The sequence below is a fragment of the Oncorhynchus gorbuscha genome, unplaced genomic scaffold (genome assembly GCF_021184085.1).
Source record: "Oncorhynchus gorbuscha isolate QuinsamMale2020 ecotype Even-year unplaced genomic scaffold, OgorEven_v1.0 Un_scaffold_295, whole genome shotgun sequence".
NCBI classification, from domain to species: Eukaryota; Metazoa; Chordata; class Actinopteri; order Salmoniformes; family Salmonidae; genus Oncorhynchus; species Oncorhynchus gorbuscha.
Genome location: NW_025745159.1, coordinates 1126308 through 1143807, shown reverse-complemented (window position 1 = coordinate 1143807; position 17500 = coordinate 1126308). Strand labels below are relative to the sequence as shown.

General features: G+C 48.2%; 1 protein-coding gene across 1 annotated transcript in view; it reads right to left on the bottom strand.

The window, feature by feature from the left end:
• LOC124017627 (vacuolar protein sorting-associated protein 13B-like) overlaps positions 1-17500 on the bottom strand; it is a 242195-nt gene that overhangs the window by 167061 nt on the left and 57634 nt on the right. The window contains 3 exon segments of the mRNA XM_046332880.1: positions 2921-3277; positions 12629-12766; positions 13619-14324. Of these exon segments, the coding sequence (XP_046188836.1) occupies positions 2921-3277; positions 12629-12766; positions 13619-14324 (1201 nt within the window).

Here is a 17500-nt window from a genome sequence, read left to right as displayed (position 1 = left end):
AGGTACTAGGAGTCAGACAGACAGGCTTGGTGAGATCTTTAAGGGCCCTCAGCAAGGCACTAGGAGACAGACAGACAGGCTTGATGAGATCTTTAAGGGCCCTCAGCAAGGCACTAGGAGACAGACAGACAGGCTTGATGAGATCTTTAAGGGCCCTCAGCAAGGCACTAGGAGACAGACAGACAGGCTTGATGAGATCTTTAAGGTCAGGGCCCTCACCAAGGTACTAGGAGTCAGACAGACAGGCTTGGTGATATCTTTAGGGCCTAACCAGCTGAGTTACATGACAGACAGGGTGTGATATCTCTTTAAGGGCCCCAGCTGGTTAATAGGAGACAGACAGACAAAGTGTGATATCTCTCCTAACCAGCTGGTTAATGTCACTAAGGTGTGATATCTCTCCTAACCAGCTGGTTAATGTTCCCTTCACTAAGGTGTGATATCTCTCCTAACCAGCTGGTTAATGTCACTAAGGTGTGATATCTCTCCTAACCAGCTGGTTAATGTTCCCTTCACTAAGGTGTGATATCTCTCCTAACCAGCTGGTTAATGTCACTAAGGTGTGATATCTCTCCTAACCAGCTGGTTAATGTCACTAAGGTGTGATATCTCTCCTAACCAGCTGGTTAATGTCACTAAAGTGTGATATCTCTCCTAACCAGCTGGTTAATGTTCCCTTCACTAAGGTGTGATATCTCTCCTAACCAGCTGGTTAATGTCACTAAGGTGTGATATCTCTCCTAACCAGCTGGTTAATGTCACTAAGGTGTGATATCTCTCCTAACCAGCTGGTTAATGTCACTAAGGTGTGATATCTCTCCTAACCAGCTGGTTAATGTCACTAAGGTGTGATATCTCTCCTAACCAGCTGGTTAATGTCACTAAGGTGTGATATCTCTCCTAACCAGCTGGTTAATGTCACTAAGGTGTGATATCTCTCCTAACCAGCTGGTTAATGTCACTAAAGTGTGATATCTCTCTAACCAGCTGGTTAATGTCACTAAGGTGTGATATCTCTCCTAACCAGCTGGTTAATGTCACTAAGGTGTGATATCTCTCCTAACCAGCTGGTTAATGTCACTAAAGTGTGATATCTCTCCTAACCAGCTGGTTAATGTCACTAAGGTGTGATATCTCTCCTAACCAGCTGGTTAATGTCACTAAGGTGTGATATCTCTCCTAACCAGCTGGTTAATGTCACTAAGGTGTGATATCTCTCCTAACCAGCTGGTTAATGTTCCCTTCACTAAGGTGTGATATCTCTCCTAACCAGCTGGTTAATGTCACTAAAGTGTGATATCTCTCCTAACCAGCTGGTTAATGTCACTAAGGTGTGATATCTCTCCTAACCAGCTGGTTAATGTTCCCTTCACTAAGGTGTGATATCTCTCCTAACCAGCTGGTTAATGTCACTAAGGTGTGATATCTCTCCTAACCAGCTGGTTAATGTCACTAAAGTGTGATATCTCTCCTAACCAGCTGGTTAATGTCACTAAGGTGTGATATCTCTCCTAACCAGCTGGTTAATGTTCCCTTCACTAAGGTGTGATATCTCTCCTAACCAGCTGGTTAATGTCACTAAGGTGTGATATCTCTCCTAACCAGCTGGTTAATGTCACTAAGGTGTGATATCTCTCCTAACCAGCTGGTTAATGTCACTAAGGTGTGATATCTCTCCTAACCAAGGGGGGAGAGAAGAGAGGGAGAGAAAGAGAGAGGGGGAGAGAAGAGAGGGAGGAGAAGAGAGAGGGATGAAGTGTGAGAGGGGTGATGTGAGAGGGGTGTGAGAGGGTGATGTGAGGGGTGATGAGAGAGGGTGATGAGAGAGGGGTGATGAGAGAGTGGGTGATGAGAGAGGGGTGATGAGAGAGGGGTGATGAGAGGGGTGATGAGAGAGGGGTGATGAGAGAGGGGTGATGAGAGAGGGGTGAAGTGTGAGAGGGGTGATGAGAGAGGGGTGATGAGAGAGGGGTGAGAGAGGGTGAAGTGTGAGTGGGGTGATGAGAGAGGGGTGAAGTGTGAGAGGGGTGATGAGAGAGGGGTGAAGTGTGAGAGGGGTGATGAGAGAGGGTGATGAGGGGTGAAGTGTGAGAGGGGTGATGAGAGAGGGGTGAAGTGTGAGAGGGGTGATGAGAGAGGGGTGAAGTGTGAGAGGGGTGATGAGAGAGGGTGAAGTGTGAGAGGGGTGATGAGAGAGGGGTGATGAGAGAGGGGTGAAGAGAGAGGGGTGAAGTGTGAGTGGGGTGATGAGAGGGGTGAAGAGAGAGGGGTGAAGTGTGAGAGGGGTGAAGTGTGAGTGGGGTGATGAGAGAGGGGGTGATGAGAGAGGGGTGATGAGAGAGGGGTGATGAGAGAGGGGTGATGAGAGAGGGGTGATGAGAGAGGGGTGATGAGAGAGGTGAAGTGTGAGAGGGGTGATGAGAGAGGGGTGATGAGAGAGGGGTGAAGTGTGAGAGGGGTGATGAGAGAGGGGTGATGAGAGAGGGGTGATGAGAGAGGGGTGATGAGGGGTGAGAGGGGTGATGAGAGAGGGGTGAAGTGTGAGAGGGGTGATGAGAGAGGGATGAAGTGTGAGAGGGGTGATGAGAGAGGGATGAAGTGCGAGGAGGAGAAGAGAGAGGGATGAAGTGTGAGAGGGATGAAGTGTGAGTGGGGTGATGAGAGAGGGATGAAGTGTGAGAGGGGTGATGAGAGAGGGATGAAGTGCGAGGGAGGAGAAGAGAGAGGGATGAAGTGTGAGAGGGATGAAGTGTGAGAGGGATGAAGTGTGAGAGGGATGATGAGAGAGGGGTGATGAGAGAGGGGTGATGAGAGAGGGGTGATGAGAGAGGGGTGATGAGAGAGGGGTGATGAGAGAGGGGGAGCTGCATTTTTCAACTGTAAAAAGTCAACAGGGAAGATACATGTTTAAAGCTCTTACCGTCTAGCTTGGGCCCAGTCTTCATGTTCATGATACCCTTCATAGCCGACACCGACCAGGACAGGCTGGGCCGGGCAGGGTGCGACTCGGTCTCCATGACAACCACGATCTGGGCGGTGCGGAGGGACACCTTGTGGAAGGGTGCCAGGGACCTTAGGGAGCTGAGGTGGGAGGGGTCGGGACGAGGGGGAGAGGAGGACGAGGTCCTACTGGGGGAGGAATGAGGGGTGGAGGGGGGTTTGGGAGACTCCCAGTAGTGATGAGGTAGGACCCTCCTCAGGTAGGCTTTGGTCTGCTCCAGTTTCACCAGCGTAGGGTTCACCTTCAGGGGCCGGGACAGCTCCACGTTCAGCTCCGCTGGACGAACAGAAGACAGAGTTACCGTAAAACTAAATATTAACAGGAGACAGAGTTACCGTAATACTAAATATTAACAGGAGACAGAGTTACCGTAATACTAAATATTAACAGGAGACAGAGTTACCGTAATACTAAATATTAACAGGAAACAGAGTTACCGTAAAACAAAATATTAACAGGAAACAGAGTTACCGTAAAACAAAATATTAACAGGAGAGAGACAGGAGACAGAGTTACCGTAATACTAAATATTAACAGAAGAGAGACTGGAGACAGAGTTACCGTAATACTAAATATTAATAGAAGACAGAGTTACCGTAATACTAAATATTAACAGAAGACAGAGTTACCGTAATACTAAATATTAATAGAAGACAGAGTTACCGTAATACTAAATATTAACAGGAGACAGAGTTACTGTAATACTAAATATTAACAGGAGACAGAGTTACCGTAATTCAAAATATTAACAGAAGAGAGACAGAAGACAGAGTTACCGTAATACTAAATATTAATAGGAGACAGAGTTACCATAATTCTAAATATTAATAGAAGACAGAGTTACCGTAATACAAAATATTAACAGAAGACAGAGTTACCATAATACTAAATATTAACAGAAGACAGTGTTACCGTAATACTAAATATTAACAGGAGACAGTTACCGTAATTCTAAATATTAAAGAAGAAGAGTTACCGTAATACTAAATAGACAGAAGACAGAGTTACCGTAATACTAAATATTAATAGGAGACAGAGTTACCATAATTCTAAATATTAATAGAAGACAGAGTTACCGTAATACAAAATATTAACAGAAGACAGAGTTACCATAATACTAAATATTAACAGAAGACAGTGTTACCGTAATACTAAATATTAACAGGAGACAGTTACCGTAATTCAAAATATTAACAGAAGAGAGACAGAAGACAGAGTTACCGTAATACTAAATATTAACAGAAGACAGAGTTACCGTAATACTAAATATTAACAGGAGACAGAGTTACCGTAATACTAAATATTAACAGGAGACAGAGTTACCGTAATACTAAATATTAACAGGAGACAGAGTTACCGTAATACTAAATATTAACAGGAAACAGAGTTACCGTAAAACAAAATATTAACAGGAAACAGAGTTACCGTAAAACAAAATATTAACAGGAGAGAGACAGGAGACAGTTACCGTAAAACAAAATATTAACAGGAAACAGAGTTACCGTAATACTAAATATTAACAGAAGAGAGACAGGAGACAGAGTTACCGTAATACTAAATATTAATAGAAGACAGAGTTACCGTAATACTAAATATTACTAGAAGACAGAGTTACCGTAATACTAAATATTAACAGAAGACAGAGTTACCGTAATACTAAATATTAATAGAAGACAGAGTTACCGTAATACTAAATATTAACAGAAGACAGAGTTACTGTAATACTAAATATTAACAGGAGACAGAGTTACCGTAATTCAAAATATTAACAGAAGAGAGACAGAAGACAGAGTTACAGTAATACTAAATATTAACAGAAGACAGAGTTACCGTAATACTAAATATTAATAGGAGACAGAGTTACCATAATTCTAAATATTAATAGAAGACAGAGTTACCGTAATACAAAATATTAACAGAAGACAGAGTTACCGTAATACTAAATATTAACAGAAGACAGTGTTACCGTAATACTAAATATTAACAGGAGACAGAGTTACCGTAATTCAAAATATTAACAGAAGAGAGACAGAAGACAGTTACCGTAATACTAAATATTAACAGAAGACAGAGTTACCGTAATACTAAATATTAATAGGAGACAGAGTTACCGTAATACTAAATATTAATAGAAGACAGAGTTACCGTAATACAAAATATTAACAGGAGACAGAGTTACCGTAATACTAAATATTAACAGGAGACAGAGTTACCGTAATACTAAATATTAATAGAAGACAGAGTTACCGTAATACAAAATATTAACTGAAGACAGAGTTACCAACCGGGCCAGCCCAGCTCAATGGTACCACCAACCGGGCAGCTCAAAGGCACCACAAACCGGGCCAGCCCAGCTCAATGGTACCACCAACCGGGCAGCTCAATGGCACCACCAACCGGGCCAGCCCAGCTCAATGGCACCACTAAATGGGCCAGCCCAGCTCAATGGTATCATCAACCAGGCCAGCCCAGCTCAATGGTACCACCAACTGGGCCAGGCCAGCTCAATGGTACCACCAACTGGGCCAGCCCAGCTCATTGGTACCAACAACCGGGCAGCTCAATGGTACCACCAACCGGGCAGCTCAATGTCACCACCAACCGGGCCAGGCCAGCTCAATGGTACCGCCAACCGGGCAGCTCAATGTCACCACCAACTGGGCCAGGCCAGCTCAATGGTACCGCCAACCGGGCAGCTCAATGTCACCACCAACCGGGCCAGCCCAGCTCAATGGCACCACTAAATGGGCCAGCCCAGCTCAATGGCACCACCAACCGGGCCAGCCCAGCTCAATGGTACCACCAACTGGGCCAGGCCAGCTCAATGGTATCATCAACCGGGCCAGCCCAGCTCAATGGTACCACCAACTGGGCCAGGCCAGCTCAATGGCACCACCAACCGGGCCAGCCCAGCTCAATGGCACCACTAAATGGGCCAGCCCAGCTCAATTGCACCACCAACCGGGCCAGGCCAGCTCAATGGTATCATCAACCGGGCCAGGACAGCTAGATGGTACCAGCCCTCTGACTCTTTACACGCAGCTCCTATAGAATCATCTGGAAGTCCAGCCAGAAGATACCACCTCTCTGACTCTTTACACCCAGCACCTATAGAATCATCTGGAAGTCCAGCCAGAAGATACCACCTCTCTGACTCTTTACACCCAGCTCCTATAGAATCATCTGGAAGTCCAGCCAGAAGATACCACCTCTCTGACTCTTTACACACAGCTCCTATAGAATCTGTAGCTCAGTTGGTAGAGCATGGCGCTTGTAACGCCAGGGTAGTGGGTTCGATTCCCGGGACCACCCATACGTAGAATGTATGCACACATGACTGTAAGTCGCTTTGGATAAAAGCGTCTGCTAAATGGCATATATTATTATATTATTATTATATCATCTGGAAGTCCAGCCAGAAGATACCACCTCTCTGACTCTTTACACACAGCTACTATAGAATCATCTGGAAGTCCAGCCAGAAGATACCACCTCTCTGACTCTTTACACACAGCTCCTATAGAATCATCTGGAAGTCCAGCCAGAAGATACCACCTCTCTGACTCTTTACACAGCTCCTATAGAAACATCTGGAAGTCCAGCCAACTCTTACCCCCTACTTATCAACACGTTTAACTTGTAGCCTTCAAAGGTAGCCTCTTTAAGCTCATCGTGTGCTGAGAGAGGGGAAAAGGCAGCACACGGAAATCTGGATTAATGAAAGAAAGATGGTGGTCCTTCCGTCATGTTCGTTGGGACATCAAAAGAAGGCCTTGTCCAGGAGTGACGTTCCTTCACTTCTCACGCAAGTGTTTTGATTAGGAACACCCTTCCTTTCCATCAAACACAAAGCGGTGCTTTTAACCCAGCCGAGGACTGTCAGTGGTTCTTTAACCAGAGGACTGTCAGTGGTTCATTAACCCAGCCGAGGACTGTCAGTGGTTCATTAACCAGAGGACTGTCAGTGGTTCATTAACCCAGCCGAGGACTGTCAGTGGTTCATTAACCAGAGGACTGTCAGTGGTTCATTAACCAGAGGACTGTCAGTGGTTCATTAACCCAGCCGAGGACTGTCAGTGGTTCATTAACCAGAGGACTGTCAGTGGTTCATTAACCAGAGGACTGTCAGTGGTTCATTAACCAGAGGACTGTCAGTGGTTCATTAACCCAGCCGAGGACTGTCAGTGGTTCATTAACCCAGCCGAGGACTGTCAGTGGTTCATTAACCAGAGGACTGTCAGTGGTTCATTAACCCAGCCGAGGACTGTCAGTGGTTCATTAACCCAGCCGAGGACTGTCAGTGGTTCTTTAACCAGAGGACTGTCAGTGGTTCATTAACCCAGCCGAGGACTGTCAGTGGTTCATTAACCCACCAGAGGACTGTCAGTGGTTCATTAACCCACCAGAGGACTGTCAGTGGTTCATTAACCCACCAGAGGACTGTCAGTGGTTCATTAACCCACCAGATGACTGTCAGTGGTTCATTAACCCACCAGAGGACTGTCAGTGGTTCATTAACCCACCAGAGGACTGTCAGTGGTTCATTAACCCACCAGAGGACTGTTAGTGGTTCATTAACCAGAGGACTGTCAGTGGTTCATTAACCAGAGGACTGTCAGTGGTTCATTAACCAGAGGACTGTCAGTGGTTCATTAACCCACCAGAGGACTGTCAGTGGTTCATTAACCAGAGGACTGTCAGTGGTTCATTAACCCAGCCGAGGACTGTCAGTGGTTCATTAACCAGAGGACTGTCAGTGGTTCTTTAACCCAGCCGAGGACTGTCAGTGGTTCATTAACCCACCAGAGGACTGTTAGTGGTTCATTAACCAGAAGACTGTCAGTGGTTCATTAACCCAGCCGAGGACTGTCAGTGGTTCATTAACCAGAGGACTGTCAGTGGTTCATTAACCAGAGGACTGTCAGTGGTTCATTAACCAGAGGACTGTCAGTGGTTCATTAACCAGAGGACTGTCAGTGGTTCATTAACCAGAGGACTGTCAGTGGTTCATTAACCAGAGGACTGTCAGTGGTTCTTTAACCAGAGGACTGTCATTGGTTCATTAACCCACCAGAGGACTGTCAGTGGTTCATTAACCCACCAGAGGACTGTCAGTGGTTCATTAACCAGAGGACTGTCAGTGGTTCATTAACCCACCAGAGGACTGTCAGTGGTTCATTAACCAGAGGACTGTCAGTGGTTCATTAACCCACCAGAGGACTGTCAGTGGTTCATTAACCAGAGGACTGTCAGTGGTTCATTAACCCACCAGAGGACTGTCAGTGGTTCATTAACCAGAGGACTGTCAGTGGTTCTTTAACCAGAGGACTGTCAGTGGTTCATTAACCCACCAGAGGACTGTCAGTGGTTCATTAACCAGAGGACTGTCAGTGGTTCTTTAACCAGAGGACTGTCAGTGGTTCATTAACCCACCAGAGGACTGTCAGTGGTTCATTAACCAGAGGACTGTCAGTGGTTCTTTAACCAGAGGACTGTCAGTGGTTCATTAACCAGAGGACTGTCAGTGGTTCATTAACCAGAGGACTGTCAGTGGTTCTTTAACCAGAGGACTGTCAGTGGTTCATTAACCAGAGGACTGTCAGTGGTTCATTAACCCACCAGAGGACTGTCAGTGGTTCATTAACCCAGCCGAGGACTGACTCTCTCCCTCACTCCCCCCTCTCTCTCTCTCCCTCCCCCCTTCCCCCTCTCTCTCTCTCCTCCCCCTCTCTCTCTCTCACTCCCCCTCCCTCTCTCTCACTCCCCCTCTCTCTCTCTCTCTCCCCCTCCCCCTCTCTCTCTCACTCCCCCCCCCTCCCCCTCTCTCTCTCTCACTCCCCCTCTCTCTCTCTCCCTCCCCCCATCTCTCTCTCCAACTGGTAGCTGTTACTTCTCCAACCTCCTGTCATTGACTCTTTCACACAAGAGAAGGAAGAAGAGAGACGGAGAGCAGGACTGTTTCCTGGGTCCTCCAGGTCAGACAGAAGACTGTTAGGAAGAGAAGAAGAGAGCAGGACTGTTTCCTGGGTCCTCCAGGGCAGACAGAAGACTGTCAGGAAGAGAAGAAGAGAGACTGAGGGCAGGACTGTTTCCTGAGTCCTCCAGGGCAGACAGAAGACTGTCAGGAAGAGAAGAAGAGAGCAGGACTGTTTCCTGGGTCCTCCAGGTCAGACAGAAGACTGGCAGGAAGAGAAGAAGAGAGCAGGACTGTTTCCTGGGTCCTCCAAGTCAGACAGAAGACTGTCAGGAAGAGAAGAAGAGAGTAGGACTGTTTCCTGGGTCCTCCAGGTCAGACAGAAGACTGTCAGGAAGAGAAGAAGAGAGCAGGACTGTTTCCTGGGTCCTCCAGGTCAGACAGAAGACTGTCAGGAAGAGAAGAAGAGAGCAGGACTGTTTCCTGGGACCCCCAGGTCAGACAGAAGAATGTCAGGAAGAGAAGAAGAAGGCAGAGGGGGACTGTTTCCTCAGGAAGAAAAAATCAAATTTATTTGTCACATACACATGGTTAGCAGATGTTAATGCGAGTGTAGCGAAATGCTTGTGCTTCTAGTTCCGACAATGCAGTGATAACCAACAAGTAATCTAACTAACAATTCCAAAACTACTGTCTTATACACAGTGTAAGGGGATAAGGAACATGTACATAAGGATATATGAATGAGTGATGGTACAGAGCAGCATACAGTAGATGGTATCGAGTACAGTATATACATATGAGATGAGTGTGTAGACAAAGTAAACAAAGTGGCATAGTTAAAGTGGCTAGTGATACATGTATTACATAAGGATGCAGTCGATGATGTAGAGTACAGTATATACGTATGCATATGAGATGAATAATGTAAGGTAGCATTGTTTAAAGTGGCTAGTGATATATTTACATCATTTCCCATCAATTCCCATTATTAAAGTGGCTGGAGTTGGGTCAGTGTCAATGACAGTGTGTTGGCAGCAGCCACTCAATGTTAGTGGTGGCTGTTTAACAGAGAAGAAGGCAGAGGGGGATTGAAGAGGAGAGGGCTGGTCCAGCCTTGAACCCTCCCTCACTGCAGCTGCCTTCCTCTGTGTGTGTGTGTGTGTGTGTGTGTGTGTGTGTGTGTGTGTGTGTGTGTGTGTGTGTGTGTGTGTGTGTGTGTGTGTGTGTGTGTGTGTGTGTGTGTGTGTGTGTGTGTGTGTGTGTGTGTGTGTGTGTGTGTGTGTGTGTGTGTGTGTGTGTGTTACTTGTGTTCCCTCTCTGCAGGTTCCATCCCTGGCAGGGGAGCTGTGATTGGTCTCAGTAAATGTCTGTCAGTTTGCTGTAAACAGGGAACTGGTCTCCATCTGGTCTGATGGACGCTCACCTCGTTAAACAGCATCAAATCAGAGGGGCCTTAGGGAACACTACCTGGGGGGACTCCTACATGGGACCCTACTCCCTACATAGTACACTACTTTAGACCAGGGTCTTATTCCCTATATAGTACACTACTATAGACCAGGGCCCTATTCCCTATATAGTACACTACTATAGACCAGGGCCCTATTCCCTATATAGTGCACTACTATAGACCAGGGCCCTATTCCCTATATAGTGCACTACTTTAGACCAGGGCCCTATTCCCTATATAGTGCACTACTATAGACCAGGGTCCTATTCCCTATATAGTGCACTACTTTAGACCAGGGTCTTATTCCCTATATAGTGCACTACTATAGACCAGGGCCCTATTCCCTATATAGTGCACTACTTTAGACCAGGGCCCTATTCCCTATATAGTGCACTACTATAGACCAGGGCCCTATTCCCTATATAGTGCACTACTTTAGACCAGGGTCTTATTCCCTATATAGTGCACTACTATAGACCAGGGCCCTATTCCCTATATAGTGCACTACTTAGACCAGGGCCCTATTCCCTATATAGTGCACTACTATAGACCAGGGCCCTATTCCCTATATAGTACACTACTTAGACCAGGGCCCTATTCCCTATATAGTGCACTACTATAGACCAGGGCCCTATTCCCTATATAGTACACTACTATAGACCAGAGCCCTATTCCCTATATAGTGCACTACTTAGACCAGGGCCCTATTCCCTATATAGTGCACTACTTAGACCAGGGCCCTATTCCCTATATAGTGCACTACTATAGACCAGGGCCCTATTCCCTATATAGTGCACTACTATAGACCAGGGCCCTATTCCCTATATAGTGCACTACTATAGACCAGGGCCCTATTCCCTATATAGTGCACTACTATAGACCAGGGCCCTATTCCCTATATAGTGCACTACTTAGACCAGGGCCCTATTCCCTATATAGTGCACTACTATAGACCAGGGCCCTATTCCCTATATAGTGCACTACTATAGACCAGGGCCCTATTCCCTATATAGTGCACTACTTAGACCAGGGCCCTATTCCCTATATAGTGCACTACTTAGACCAGGGCCCTATTCCCTATATAGTGCACTACTTAGACCAGGGCCCTATTCCCTATATAGTGCACTACTTTAGACCAGGGCCCTATTCCCTATATAGGGCACTACTTAGACCAGGACCCTATTCCCTACATAGTGCACTACTATAGACCAGAGCCCTATTCCCTATATAGTGCACTACTTAGACCAGAGCCCTATTCCCTATATAGTGCACTACTTTAGACCAGGGCCCTATTCCCTATATAGTGCACTACTTAGACCAGGCCCTATTCCCTATAGTGCACTACTATAGACCAGAGCCCTATTCCCTATATAGTGCACTACTTAGACCAGAGCCCTATTCCCTATATAGTGTGTACTACTAGGGTAGACCAGAGCCCTATTCCCTATATGTGTACACTACTGTAGACCAGAGCCCTATTCCCTAGTGTAGTGCACTACTTAGACCAGGGCCCTATTCCCTATATAGTGCACTACTTAGACCAGAGCCCTATTCCCTGTATAGTGTACTATAGACCAGGGCCCTATTGTACTATAGTGCACTACTTAGACCAGAGACATCCCCCAGAGTGTGTGTGTACTGTAGGGTGTGTGTAGAGTGTGTGTGTAGAGTGTGTGTGTGCTGTAGGGTGTGTGTAGAGTGTGTGTGTGCTGTAGGGTGTGTGTACTGTAGGGTGTGTGTAGAGTGTGTGTGTACTGTAGGGTGTGTGTAGAGTGTGTGTGTGTAGGGTGTGTATTGTAGAGTGTGTGTAGGGTGTGTGTAGAGTGTGTGTGTAATGTAGGGTGTGTGTAGAGTGTGTGTGTACTGTAGGGTGTGTAGAGGTGTGAGTCCTCACCTGGTCCACTGAGGTGTGTGTGATCTGTAGACAGGTGTGTGTAGAGTGTGTGTGTACTGTAGGGTGTGTGTAGGGTGTGTGTAGGGTGTGTGTAGAGTGTGTGTAGGGTGTGTGTAGGGTGTGTGTAGAGTGTGTGTAGGGTGTGTGTAGGGTGTGTGTAGGGTGTGTGTAGAGTGTGTGAGTCCTCACCTGGTCCACTGAGGAAGTCTCTGATCTGCAGACAGGCCAGAGGAGGAGGAACACCTGTCTGACTGTGTGTAGGGTGTGTGTAGGGTGTGTGTAGGGTGTGTGTAGGGTGTGTGTAGAGTGTGTGTAGGGTGTGTGTAGGGTGTGTGTAGGGTGTGTGTAGGGTGTGTGAGTCCTCACCTGGTCCACTGAGGAAGTCTCTGATCTGCAGACAGGCCAGAGGAGGAGGAACACCTGTCTGACTGTCAGACTCTCCTGATACTGTCTGGACCCACAATACACTGTAGTCTAATACCTCTGGGAGAGACTTCCCTGGATCTGGAGGGGAGGGGGGGGGAGGGAGGGAGGGAGGGGGGGAGGGGGAGAGGGAGGGGAGGGGAGGAGGGGAGGGGGGGGAGGAGAGGGGAGGAGGAGAGGGGGGAGAGAGGGGAGGGGGGGGGGGAGGAGGGAGGAGAGGGGAGGGGGGAGAGGAGGGAGGGGGAGGGGGAGGGAGGGGGAGGGGGGGGGAGGAAAGGGGGAGGAGGGGAGAGGATGGGAGAGGAGGGAGGAGGAGAGGGAAGGAGAGAGGAGATGGGGGGAGGAGGAGGGGATGGGAGAGGGGAGGAGAGAGGGGGAGGGGGGGAGGAGGAGGGGAGGAGGGGAAGGGAGAGGGGGAGGAGGAGGAGGGGGAGGAGAGGAGAGAGATGAGATTTTGAGAGGAGGACATCAAGAGGGACCAGGGGAGAGGGACACTTATAGGGAGAGGAGAGGGAGAGACACAGATGGGGGGAGAGGGAGGGAAGAGACAGGGGGAGGAGGAGGAGGGGATGGGAGGAGGGGAGAGGAGGAGGAGGGGATGGGAGGAGGGGAGGGGGGGAGGGATGGGAGGGGAAAGGAGTCAGGGGGAGGAGGAGGAGGGGATGGAAGGGGAGAGGAGAGGGGGAGGAGGAGGAGGGGATGGGAGGGGAGAGGAGGGGGGAGGAGGAGGAGGGGGTGGGAGAGGAGAGGAGAGGGGGAGGAGGAGGAGGGGGTGGGAAAGGAGAGGGGGAGGAGGAGGAGGAGGAGGAGGAGGGGGTGGGAGGGGAGAGGAGAGGGGGGAGGAGGAGGGGATGGGAGGAGGAGAAAGATGAGATTTTGTAAATGAGTGAGACACATCAAGATCTACACCAGATGAAGTCCCCCTCTACTCACCCAGACACTTATAGTCAGAGGAGACTCCCCTCAGAGACACATCAAACACAGACACGTCCATCCTCTGTTTACGGTGGTGACAGCTGAGCAGGGCCGATGGCTGGAGCACCTGGAGGTACAGTAGAGGCTCCAGGACCCAGTCTCCAGCCCCTCTCCTCCCAGGCTGCCTCACGATGGTGACCCCCAGGGCCTGGCGGGCCGAGGAGCGGCTGGGGGCGGGCAGGGAGTCCAGGGAGAGGAGGGAACCGCGGGGCTCCTGGGGAACGGTGTTACTGTTCAGGAGGTCCTCTGCTGTCAGCCCTGACAGAGGGACCGGGGGAGGAGGGTTGGGGGAGGAGGAGGAGGTAGGGATGGTGTCTGGCTGGTTCAGGACACTCTTCCCTGTCGGCCCGTCTCCATCCCTCTTCTCCGGCGAGGCGGGGGGGGTCTTGGCTAGAGTGGAGCAGGCGTAGGTCATGAGAGAGAGTTTACTCGCGGTCAGGAAGACGTCGAAGGGGACGAAGGAGAGGTTCTTGATGACGGTGGACTCCCTGGAGGGTCTAGCGATGCGTTGCTGGGAACCTCCACTCTGCTGCTCCATCTGGACGATACGGATCCTGGCGCTGTCGCTGCCGAACCCACTGTCCTGGACGCCGCTGCGACTGGACGACGAGTCCACACCGCAAGACCCCGCCGAGGACCGACACTGCTGCTCCCCACGCTGCACCTGGGGGGGGGACAGACGGAATTCTGCAAAAATATCCTCCGTCTACAACGCAAAACACCAAATAATACATGCAGAGCAGAATTAGGCCGATACCCACTAATTATCAAAATCCAGAAAAGAGCTGTTAAATTCTACAACCACCTAAAAGGAAGCGATTCACAAACCTTCCATAACAAAGCCATCACCTACAGAGAGATGAACCTGGAGAAGAGTCCCCTAAGCAAGCTGGTCCTGGGGCTCTGTTCACAAACAGACCCTACAGAGCCCCAGGACAACAGCACAATTAGACCCAACCAAATCATGAGAAAACAAAAAGATAATTACTTAACACATTGGAAAGAATTAACAAAAATACAGAGCAAACTAGAATGCTATTTGGCCCTAAACAGAGAGTACACAGCGGCAGAATACCTGACCACTGTGACGACCCAAACTTAAGGAAAGCTTTGACTATGTACAGACTCAGTGAGCATAGCCTTGCTATTGAGAAAGGCCGCCGTAGGCAGACATGGCTCTCAAGAGAAGACAGGCTATGTGCTCACTGCCCACAAAATGAGGTGGAAACTGAGCTGCACTTCCTAACCTCCTGCCCAATGTATGACCATATTAGAGAGACATATTTCCCCCAGATTACACAGATCCACAAAGCAACTCCCATATCTACTGGGTGAAATACCACAGTGTGACATCACAGCAGCAAGATTTGTGACCTGTTGCCACGAGAAAAGGGCAACCAGTGAAGAACAAACACCATTGTAAATACAACCCATATTTATGCTTATTTATTTTATCTTGTGTCCTTTAACCATTTGTACATTGTTAAAACACTGTATATATATAAATATAATATGACATTTGTAATATCTTTATTGTTTTGAAACTTCTGTATGTGTAATGTTTACTGTTCATTTTTATTGTTTATTTCACTTTTGTATATTATCTACCTCACTTGCTTTGGCAATGTTAACACGTGGTTCCCATGCCAATAAAGCCCCTTGAATTGAAATTGAATTGAGAGAGAAGACAAACAGAACAAACAGAGACACACACACACACACACACACACGGACGGACGGACGGACGGACGGACGGACGGACGGACGGACGGACGGACGGACGGACAGACGGACAGACAGACAGACAGACAGACAGACAGACAGAGACAGACAGACAGACAGACAGAGACAGCACCGTGACATCACAGAACCGATCCGACCCAACGGAGAGGCTCTTCGTTAAGCAGCCCCGTGACATCACAGAACATCTGCCTTTAAAAAAATACAAACATTTTACCCAGGAAGTCAGAAGTGATCGTTTGAAGCATTGACAACGTCTAGAGGGGTTTGAAGGGGATCCAACGTAATGACGTGAATATTAAACTCTCTGTGGGGATAGAAGTGGAGACGGCCGCCATGACAGATGACCCGAAAACCAATGAGAATAAGTCCCAAGCTTCTATGTCTTGGGTTTAATACACATCAACCAGACAGGACATCTTTACCAATCCGTCACATGGTCAGGAAGTGGGCTTTGGTTCCCAGGAGACACAAAGAAAGACAGATGAATGTTACCTACAGAATCATCTATCAGGGACAACTGGTAGACCTGCTTCAGCCACTACAGTGTCTCGACGCACACGGAGAGACCAGGAAGCTGTACTCAATGCACACGGAGAGACCAGGAAGCTGTACTCGACGCACACGGAGAGACCAGGAAGCTGTACTCAATGCACACGGAGAGACCAGGAAGCTGTACTCAACGCACACGGAGAGACCAGGAAGCTGTACTCAACGCACACGGAGAGACCAGGAAGCTGTACTCAATGCACACGAAGAGACCAGGAAGCTGTACTCAATGCACATGAAGAGACCAGGAAGATGTACTCAACGCACATGAAGAGACCAGGAAGATGTACTCAACGTTTGGTACAAATCACTGGTCTCACTCACTTGTTATCCGACAGAACTAAAGACGCAGTAGATGTCTTCAATTCAAGGTGTGACATGACTACACTGCCAGGTTTAATAACATGGCAGTCTTAGAGCAGTCTCCTTGAGACCTCTGTGATGTCCTCTATACTGCCAGGTTTAACAACATGGCAGTCTTAGAGCAGTCTCCCTGAGAGTTCTCTGATGTCCTCTATACTGCCAGGTTTAACAACATGGCAGTCTTAGAGCAGTCTCCTTGAGAGTTCTCTGATGTCCTCTATACTGCCAGGTTTAATAACATGGCAGTCTTAGAGCAGTCTCCCTGATGTCCTCTATACTGCCAGGTTTAACAACATGGCAGTCTCCCTGAGAGCTCTCTGATGTCCTCTATACTGCCAGGTTTAATAACATGGCAGTCTCCCTGAGAGTTCCCTGATGTCCTCTATACTGCCAGGTTTAATAACATGGCAGTCTCCCTGAGAGCTCTCTGATGTCCTCTATACTGCCAGGTTTAATAACATGGCAGTCTCCCTGAGAGTTCCCTGATGTCCTCTATACTGCCAGGTTTAACAACATGGCAGTCTCCCTGAGAGTTCCCTGATGTCCTCTATACTGCCAGGTTTAACAACATGGCAGTCTTAGAGCAGTCTCCCTGATGTCCTCTATACTGCCAGGTTTAACAACATGGCAGTCTCCCTGAGACTTCTCTGATGTCCTCTATACTGCCAGGTTTAACAACATGGCAGTCTTAGAGCAGTCTCCCTGATGTCCTCTATACTGCCAGGTTTAACAACATGGCAGTCTCCCTGAGACTTCTCTGATGTCCTCTATACTGCCAGGTTTAACAACATGGCAGTCTTAGAGCAGTCTCCCTGATGTCCTCTATACTGCCAGGTTTAACAACATGGCAGTCTTAGAGCAGTCTCCCTGATGTCCTCTATACTGCCAGGTTTAACAACATGGCAGTCTTAGAGCAGTCTCCCTGATGTCCTCTATACTGCCAGGTTTAACAACATGGCAGTCTCCCTGAGAGTTCCCTGATGTCCTCTATACTGCCAGGTTTAACAACATGGCAGTCTTAGAGCAGTCTCCCTGATGTCCTCTATACTGCCAGGTTTAACAACATGGCAGTCTCCCTGAGAGCTCTCTGATGTCCTCTATACTGCCAGGTTTAACAACATGGCAGTCTTAGAGCAGTCTCCCTGATGTCCTCTATACTGCCAGGTTTAACAACATGGCAGTCTTAGA